The sequence below is a fragment of the Mytilus trossulus genome, chromosome 9, assembly GCF_036588685.1.
Source record: "Mytilus trossulus isolate FHL-02 chromosome 9, PNRI_Mtr1.1.1.hap1, whole genome shotgun sequence".
NCBI lineage: Eukaryota > Metazoa > Mollusca > Bivalvia > Mytilida > Mytilidae > Mytilus > Mytilus trossulus.
The window spans coordinates 38,663,943-38,674,094 of record NC_086381.1 but is presented as its reverse complement, the minus strand read 5'-3'; the positions used below and the strand labels follow the sequence as shown (position 1 = coordinate 38,674,094).

At 30.2% G+C, this 10,152-nt stretch overlaps 1 protein-coding gene across 1 annotated transcript; it reads right to left on the bottom strand.

Moving 5' to 3' along the window:
* Positions 1–422: 422 nt before the first annotated feature.
* Positions 423–1,847, bottom strand: LOC134684604 (5-hydroxytryptamine receptor 1B-like). Its single transcript, XM_063543903.1, has one exon. It carries the CDS (start codon positions 1,488–1,490, stop codon positions 423–425), a length of 1,068 nt encoding a protein of 355 aa, XP_063399973.1. The 5' UTR covers positions 1,491–1,847.
* Between the last annotated feature and the right edge of the window lie 8,305 nt (positions 1,848–10,152).

Genomic DNA, 10,152 nt, shown 5'->3' with positions numbered 1-10,152 from the left:
TTGAAATTTATACAATTACTTTGAACGAGAGTAAAAAATTAACAATGATTTTCACAGTACTAGTTCAAATAATTATCATTTATTACGATACGATCATATTACAGAAGTACATGAATACATAGTACGTCAAAACTGACATTATATGCAGAAAAAAATAAACATTGGTATGATATTGATAAAATGGTCCGTAGAAAAAACTTCTTGACATTCATAGTGTGGTCAATCATGTCCAAAATAAACAAGTTTAAAAGAAAAAAGTAAAATCACAAAAATATAGAACTCCGAGGGAAATTCAAACGGAAAGTCCCTAATCAAATTGCAAAATCATAACTCAAACACATTAAACGAATAGACATCAAACAAAAAGACAATGTTAAAGTATAAGCATAATTAGTACAAATATAGTACAGCTTTAAATAATTTCAGTCTGCATTACCACATTTGAATTTCAAACGCTCTCTAAAAGTGTCAATCCGCAAAACATATATAATTGGATCTAATAAAGGATTCAAATAAATAAACAAGTCTGAAATCTGTATACCAACCAAATGTGCAGGGGTTAGTGATGGTTCGTTCATGACGATTAGTCCAATTACAATCTTAGGTAATGCTGCAATTAATAAAACCAGTATAAGTATGCCGAGTGTTATAGCCATTTTCATGGTCTTCATCACTCTTGTTTTAGATTTACCTACGCGTGGTAGTTGTGTTGAAGAATGACCTTGGCTGCTATTGTCATTATTATATGTCGAAAAATCAGTTTGCACCGTCGTCATGGTAACCGAAGATCTTCGAAATGCTTGTCTGACTAGGATGGAATTACCAAGTTGTGGTTGAATTCGCCGCCAAGATTTATATACACGGAAGAGAACCCCAGAATATGTTAAAACTATGACAAATACTATAATCAACTTTGTCGATTGGTATATGCGCAAAAAGGTTTTCCTGTGCTTTCCAAGGATACCTTGAATATTACATGCAGTAGACCAGAAGTCACCATAAATCAAGAAAAAAATAAGGACCAGTCCGACACAGATCACATATAAAGCAACCGTCATGCCAATAATAGACATATTCCGACATGGATTTGTAACTGTTGGAAAAGTAGCGATGAATCTTTCTATACAAATCCATAATGTCTGCAATAATGAGAATAGAAAAGTTGCTATCAACAAAATTGTAAAAAAATAGCAAAAATGTGGTGTATTCTCACCAGTTAATCTAAAATAAATCGTCCTTGAACGTAAAGCAATTGATATGATACCAATAGCAGCGTCACTGATGCTCAAACATATTGTCAACATTTCAAATCTTTTTTCTTTTAATTTCTTGTCCTTTGCGAGAATAATCAAGCAGCATATATTTAATATAGCAATTACGATTGAAATAGACAGCACAATGATAGTCAACTGCAATATTTTAATCCCATCTGTATCTATTTCCTGTGTTGAATTAAAATTCAATGTTGAGTTGTATACTGAAATATTCATTTTGATGAAATGTTAACGACATGCATTAATACAATCTGCATGTAGAACTAAAATTCCAACTACTTTGTTTGATAGTGTTCACCAGCATTACATTGTTTATTATGCATTGAAGATTGAATTGTTGTAATTACGTACTAATCCAATGCGAGGACATAATTTTCACCTGCTACTCCTTTTAAGATGACATATAGTTCAGTGCATACGAAACATGATGCAGGTAATGTTCGTTAGATAAAACAGAAGATTCTTTATTAAATAAAAGTATCAAAAGATTCTTCAAATAAAACGTTAAAATCAATCATTGTCATAACATGTATCATTTCCGTCTCATTTTCAATAACATGGACGTACTATACATAAGCAGCATTATACATGTTATAGCTACAATGATTTCGCAGTGTTATATGATATGAAAAATAAGTTTTCACACTTTTGTTTAGAAAACACATATTATCATATCGATTGCTAAAGCAACAGTTTGAATCACAGTGGAAAAAAACAAATATTTATATTATCACACTGAACAAATAAAGAGAAATAAAGGATTGCATCAATAAAAGATGCAATATTGATCGCCATTATAATAATTATATGTGTGAAGCTCGATGGTAATATATTGTACCATCCTTTATACCGATGATGGCTAGATAAAGACAACAATAGTACATCAGTGCTCAAAAGTCACAAATAGATTGAGAGAAAAAAACAAATACGGGTTAAAAAGTCAAAGTTTGAGAAACACATCAACTATAAAAGTAAACAAAGGATCAAAAGGAACACTAAAGTGCAACAAAAACAAACGCCAACATACATCGATATCATACATTTCATTCGGAAATCCTCGGTAAAATCCGCTTGTCTCCGTCTATCCAGATGAAGGTTCGGAATCGGCCGAGTTGAGACGAATGTCATACATTGATGGCGTTCGATTGTATTATATTGGACCTAGTCGACACAAAAGTAAACAGTTCATGAATAAGTTATACAGTAAATTTTTATTTATAAGATAGTTTATCTTGATACTTTTAGCAATCCACTTATTAATTGTAAATACATTTATCAAAATCTTTGGTTCCAATCTATTTGATTAAGCTGACAGTAGATAGATATGGTTATTTCTGAGTATTCCTGCTGAATGTAAAGATAGAAAATCGCACCAAAAAGCGTCAAACCTTTTAGTTTATTTTTCGTATTCAACGGAATTGAAGGAAGAATACGAAAGGAACTATAAAAATACGTTACAAATTGAGTCTCTATATAAAACTAAACTAGAACTTGAATCCAGAATCTTTTACTTTTAAGGAAATATTCAGGTGTAATAAAAAATCTTGAATGGCGAAAACGTTTAATTTATGTTTGCATTGGTATTATTTTGGTCTCAAATCGAAAGAAATGAAATTTAAAATCTGCTTTTATTTTGTGTAATTACCTTTTATGAGCTATATTGAAAGACAAATACGTGGCATTTGACAAATGATTTACCCTGTTTCGTAAGGGAAAAACAAGGAGTCCGAAAAGAATGTTACTTTTAGATATTTTCTAATGTTGACATATTATATCTTCCTATTTTGATGTTGATAGACTGTACCCGGTTTTACCTGTTTAGTTATACAAATATCTTAAATATAAATTTACTAATGACATTGATTTGAAACCAAACATGAACTTGAAATAGGATGACATTTGGGATTTTCTCTAAAGCAGCCATTCCATTGTAATTACGCGATAGTTTTATCGAAACTACGCGATAATTGTCTCGTAATTTGGCGATAATTTTCTCGATAATTTTCTCGAAATTACACTATAGTTTTCTCGTAATTACGAGATAAATAAAACAAATTTGTGACCCTATCAGGCTTTCGTAATTTAACTGTTTTTTATCTATTTTTTTTTATTATAAATCATTTGATTTTTTATAGCTCATTCAAAATTACAAAAGATAGTTAATACAGGCAATACATATGATGAAGACTTAATCTTTCAATCAGTTTAATTGAAGTCTGGAACTGGCATATCAGTTAACTGCTATTAGTCAGTTGTTATTTATGTATTATTGTCATTTTGTTTATTCTTTGAACTGAATTCTAATGTGCGTATTGTTATGCGTTTACTTTTCTACATTGGCTATATGTATAGGGGAGGGTGGAGATCTCTTTAACATGTTTAACTCAGCCGCATTTTTTGCACTTTTCCCAAGTCAGGAGTCTCTGGCCTTTGTTAGTCTTGTATTATTTTTAATTTTAGTCATGTGTACAATTTGGAGTTTAATATGGCGTTCAGTATCACTGACCTAGTATATATATTTGTTTAGGGGCCAGATGAAGGACGCCTCCGAGTGCGGGAATTTCTCGATACATTGAAGACCTGTTGGTGACTTTCTGCTGTTGTCTGTTCTATGATCGTGTAGTTGTCTCTTCGACACATTCCCAATTTACATTCTCAATTTTGAATGTTCTGATCAAGCAAGAGGAATTTCGAAAATTAAAAATACCCCTAGGGATTATAGTCGATATCATATCGCTAATTATCTAAATGTTTGATGTCTATAGAATAACTCTTGAAACTACCAGGCTTATCAATTTTAAAAACTAAACTTGAAATGATCGATAGCTTACTTGCCTCTTGTTTAATAATGGGACTGAACTGTGTATTTTGATGTTAGGACAATCATAGTTTGACGTGTTTGAAAGGTGAAAGAACAAGAACTTGCTTTTAGTCACTACAAGTATTCGTTATTAATATGTTCCGTTTATCATGAATATGTGTTAATTTGTATATTCTTTGCCACTGTAATCAGATATGTTTTTTTCTGTAACGAATTCGATTATACGTACCTTTTTCAATAGTCAAATATGTACGTGCTAAAACATTATGAGATTAACAAAGATCTGTTTATAGTAATTAAGATTATAATACTATGTTGACTGGTGTAGCCTTATTTTTGACATTTGTACCTTATATTTCTGTTTATTTTGTTCACACATCGTTGTCAATATTATGGTATTTGATACGACTGTCATGCAAGTTTGAGATTTAGCTAGCAATAAAACTAGGTTTGATCCACAATATTCTACATGAAAAAAATGACTGTACCAAGTTTGGAATATGACAGTTGTTATCCATTCGTTTAATTTATTTGAGCTTTTGGTTTTGCCGTTTGATTTAGAACTTTTTGTTTTAGTATCTCTGTAATTTTACTTTTAACCAGCTTAAGATAAATATTTCATTTTCTTCATAGTATTCATATAAATAAGATCACGATTTCTATACACGAACAACTTTGAATGTTATGAAAAAATCAATGAAAAGTAAAGACACGAACCCAGGCATATTGGAAATTGCAAAATTTACATTTGATACCAAAGCAGGTTAATTGTTTAGAATCTACATTAAAATTTGATACCAAAGCAGATTAATTGTTTAAAATCTACATTGTAATTTGATACCAAAGCAGATTAATTGTTAAGACTATACTATTGAAATATTATGCAAGTGCAGATTAATTGTTTAGAATATACTATTAAAATTTGTTTGGATTCTTCAAAGGAATACATTGAATAGAGCAAGAAGAAGTGATAGAATGTCACAATTATAGACTCGTAAGAACACAAACCATTTCCACACTACACAGAGAAGTTAATGTACAAATATTATAACAGTTTGTGAACTCATCAGTGATGAGGAAATTGAAAATATTTTTAAGTTATACAAAGTTTATTATGAAAATAGGGTTAATAAAACTTTTATTTTTAATGTAAATTAAAAAAAACATAAGAGTGGGTTTTCTTGCACTATGTTCCCAATGGCTAGCCACAAAACCAGGTTTAACCCACCATTTTGTCTTAAAATATCCTGTACCAAGCCAAGAAAATGGCTATCTTTATCTTATAGTTCGTTTCTGTGTGTGTTGATTTTAGTGGTTCTGTTGTGACGTTGTTCTCCTCTTATATTTGATGTGTTTCGCTCAGTTTTAGTTTGTAACACTAATTTGATTTTTTTACTCGATTTAAGAATTTCGAACAGCGGTAACTTGTCGTTTTGATAAGCAACACGGATTTATATACGTTCTTCTCATTTCTGAATTCCTGTATTCCTATTAGATATTTAAATTGTGCACTTCTGAAAAATCAAAAAAATCTAAGAATTGGTCAAAAACTGTAATGTATTACATGTACCAATATAATGTTATTGTACATATTGTAGTTTCAAATTGTACATACATTTTTCATTAACCTTTCTCTGCTGCTAATATTCTTATTGTGTCATCGCACAAATAAGCTAAGATTAAAATATCTAATACAAAATATATATTGTCAAACAAAACTAATATTAGCTGAATTTAGTGCGGTCGTGATGATCAATACTTCCAAACTCCAATAATATACAAATAATTTGACACTACCTGCATTACTACATTTTCAATTGCTAATTTTCAATTTCCTGGTAGTATTATGGTTCGAATTATTCATTTTATTATAATATGGTTTCGAGCACTTTTCTAGCTGTACCAAAATATGGTTTTTAGTTGCAATTTATACTTAATATATGATCTTTCATCATTCTAATAGAAAAGTTCTTAATGGGTAGTATATATCATTTAGCGACTTTCTAAAGGTATTTCAATGCTTAATGACGCATTCTTTGCTGGAAATAAAAGTTTGCGTTGATATAAAACTTGAAAATAAAAGTAAGAAAAGAGAACTTCAATCGGAAAAGGAAGAAGCATATATTTTTAGAATTTTAATGCTTATATGAGCAAAATTAATGTATCATTTCTTTGTGTTTTCTTACACGACTGATTGGATTTTAATAACTTTAAGTTTGCATTCACTATAGTGTCTTAAATCGAAAAGTTGTGTTGTGAGTTGATGGTTTTGAAACAATTTATTCGGACCCGGTTAGGAAACGTATATAAAAAAATAGTACACATATCAACGTAACAGATACTAGAAAAAAATTAATAGAAGTGAAACAAGGTTTTTGTTTTTTGTTTTTTAATTTTTACATTTTATGATTCAAAACATAAAACTTAAGCATTGCAATTCATTATGTGGTGTAAATTCAATCATGGTTCTTTAAATGATTGGTTTTTGATTGGTCTGTACGAGAGGGTGACATTAAAAACATTGTCACCCGCTCATTCATGGGATATAATAAATGGTGTCTTCCCGATATTGGTGTCTTCCCGATTGTCCCACTTTTTGAAATTTCAGGTAAAAATGTAATGAAATTTTGTGGGACAATTGGGAATATGTGTGTGGGACAATTGGGAACTGTTTTTATAATGATTAATTTGTTTCTATAGCGTGTTGAAGTTAATCAAAGATTACTAATCAATGTAACTTATAAAATATGAACAAAATAAGAACAAATAATATTTACATATTTTATTTTGCTCATAGGAGTGTCATAAAATATAATATAAAGTCTTTTAAAAAAAATAATTTTTTTTTAGTCTAAGATGCATATTTTTTAAAATTATTTTTTATTGGCTTTGAACTCGCAGACAGTACTGCAAGTACTCTCAGAATTGTACTTAGTGTCTTTGTTGTGGTGATGTCCCAAGCCAGGAGCCTGTAAATCAGTGGTTGTCGTTTGTTGCCGTGTAACATATTTGTTTTTCGTTCATTATTTGTACATGAATTATGCCATTAGTTTTCTCGTTTTACATTAGCCATTTTGGGGCCTTTTGTAGCTATGTGGTATGGAATTTGCTCATTGTTGAAGGCCGTATGGTGACTTATAGGTGTTAATTTCTGCGTCATTTGGTCTCTTTGGGAGAGTTGTCTCATTGACAATCATACCACATCTTCTTATTTCTTATGAAAGTCTGCCTCGTCTTTATAATTGGTGAAGAGTCCTGTTGACTGCAAAAACAATGGGAAAATTGAAAAAAAAACCTTTAATGGTGATTCTTGGAAAGGCTGATCTGGAAAAATTTTAGACAGCAGCAAATTTAGAGAAAATAGATGGGGGTACAAGAAATGATTTTACCAGAAGCATGTGCATCCCATATAAAAAAAAATCTTTCAAATTTCTCAAATATGTATTTTTTTCAATCAATTATAACAAAGAAGTTGAAATAATATGATTTGTGTTCTAAAAAAAGAGAAAAATTCCAAAATTGACAAATTGACAGAATGGTCAATTTGACACAAAAAAAGCAATAAAATTTTATAAAACTTTCTTATATTAACACCTACTTCTATTTTTTTTTTTTTTTTTAGTTAGATCTATTCAGATTGGTCCACTCTATCTTTATTGAAAGTATGAAAAAAAAAGTTTAATTGTAAAACTGTGATTTTTTACATGATAATAGCCCAAAAATGAATAACATTTGATGAAAACTGGCTGTAGCAAAAATAAGTGCACCACCATATGATTTTCGTCACCAATTCAGGTTCAGAAAAAAAAAGTTTAATTCAAGACCTTAAAAGATCTATTTCATAAATCAGAAATATTATATTTTTTTAACCAAAAGTGTATCAATCTAATGATTTAAAACACCCTTTTTATACTTTTATAAAATTATTATTAAATGTGCAATAATTATTTCTTGTTTATTTAGCAAAACAAACAACAGTTACCTTGTTTATCTAAGAACATTTTACTACATAAAATAATGTGGGACAATCAGAACTTTTCATGTGGGACAATCAGAACTCTAAAATTTTAAAAAGTGGGACAATCGGGAATAAACCTAATAAATTGTTCCCCTCGAATTAGTCTATCGAACTCTGGCATGTTTACGTGAAGTATAAGAAAACACATTATTCAACGGAAACCATAACAAGAACATATAAATTAAAACATGAATGTTTGGATGTACAAAATACCAAGAAACGTCTCATATTAATGTAAATAAAAGTATAGTATTTATATTCAGGAATGGGTTAACGTTGGTACTTAGGAGACAGACGACAAAGATATTAAACCACAATCTAAGAAGTAGGAAAAATGTCATTAGTAAGTTTAGACACAACACAATGTATAGATCAACCAAGGCATGATGGTGTTCACAAAATTTACGAAGTGTCATGTTAAATCTTTCTTTCTTATAACCTGTTTGAGTAGTTTCTGCATAAGGAGCACACTCCTTTGTATGAAGTCGGTATAGTGTGAACACGCACGCGCATAACGTATCAATTCAGATATGTACTCACCATACGACGGAGCACAGGGTATGTTACTGTAGAACAATGATAAAAATTTATAATTGAGAAGTTGCAATCATCCCGTTTGGCATAGATTTTAGTGTGAAGTCGTCCATCTGTCAATATTGAGGAAAAGATTAAGGTATGAAGCAGGCCTTTTTGTACCATAGTATCCTTAAGGTTGCTCGCGGGTCTAAATCAATTTTTTTATTTAATATAGGATTTCGCTATATTTTTCTATAAATGAACTTTATCTTATACTTAATAGAAAAATGAAATAAAAAAATGGGGTCACCGTTCATTTAAGTTCACAATGTTCCTACGAAAGAAACATACATTTTTGTTAATGTTCTTTTTTTCTGTTGAACAGATAGGAGAAATAGAGGTAATATCGAAATAAAACAAGAACTAAATTACAGAAATCGCTTAAATTTTACAATTATTTAGTTTATGTACAGCTTATTCGAAAACAACAATAAAAAATATAGGTCACCGATGAGTTAAAAATGATCTTTCAATTTTAATGCCAAAAAATGGCAGTTTTGCACCAAAGGGAGATAATTTGGAGCTTTTTCAATGATATCGACATTTTAAAAGTCACCTGGGGCCAACACGAATTAATTCTTTGCAAAGAATTTTGTACCATATGATAAAGAAACAACTACTAAAGGTAATTAATAAAGTTTGTAATATAAAATAAATGTTTAATTTTTTTCTGAAAATCTTATACCCGCGAGCCTCCTTAAGACGTTTTTATCCAAGTATTGAATGTCTATCTGCGAGACGGAATCAAAATAAAAACAATATATTAAAAAAAAATGCGCCACAGTTTCAGCATTCTTAGGAAACACAGAAAAAAAAGTACAAAAACAATCCAGAATACCAGTCAGAATATGAGAAAAAGTCTGAAAGAAACTTTTTAAGCTGTCCTGGCATGACAAATTTCAAGGTCTTTTGTACTTTGTATATAAATAAAATGATGTGTTAAGAGTGCTTATGAGACAACTCTCCATCCAATTCATAATGTATAAAAAGTAAACAATTATTGATTAAACTACGGTCTTCAACACGGAGTCTTGGCTCTCACCGAACAGCAAGCTACAAATAACTAGTGTAAAGCCATTCATACAGGACAATCGACGGCCTTATCTATCTAAAAAACCGGGAAAACATATAAGCCACATCAACAGATTCTCATGTTTGCAATTAATCTTTGAGTGTAAAAGAAAAATATTTTTTATGTATTATTCTTAATATTGGAATCGGACAAGTAAGTCAAGAGGTCGCACTGAAACTTGTCCGATAGATATGATAAAGTAGAAGCCTGAAATTTCACATCAATCGAGAATAAGCACAAAACGTGTCCAGAAATGAAATTTACAGAAACACTATTGTAAAGCTCTATGTTAATTTTAGCAAATAATTCCTTTTGAGTTTGTTTATCAGTACTACCGACAATTGTCAAATCAAGTTAGTACAAAATATAATTCAGTCATCGCCTTATGGAA

Excerpts from the sequence above, each read along its gene's own strand:
- LOC134684604 (XM_063543903.1), bottom strand. The coding sequence starts at position 1,490 with ATGAATATTTCAGTATACAACTCAACATTGAATTTTAATTCAACACAG.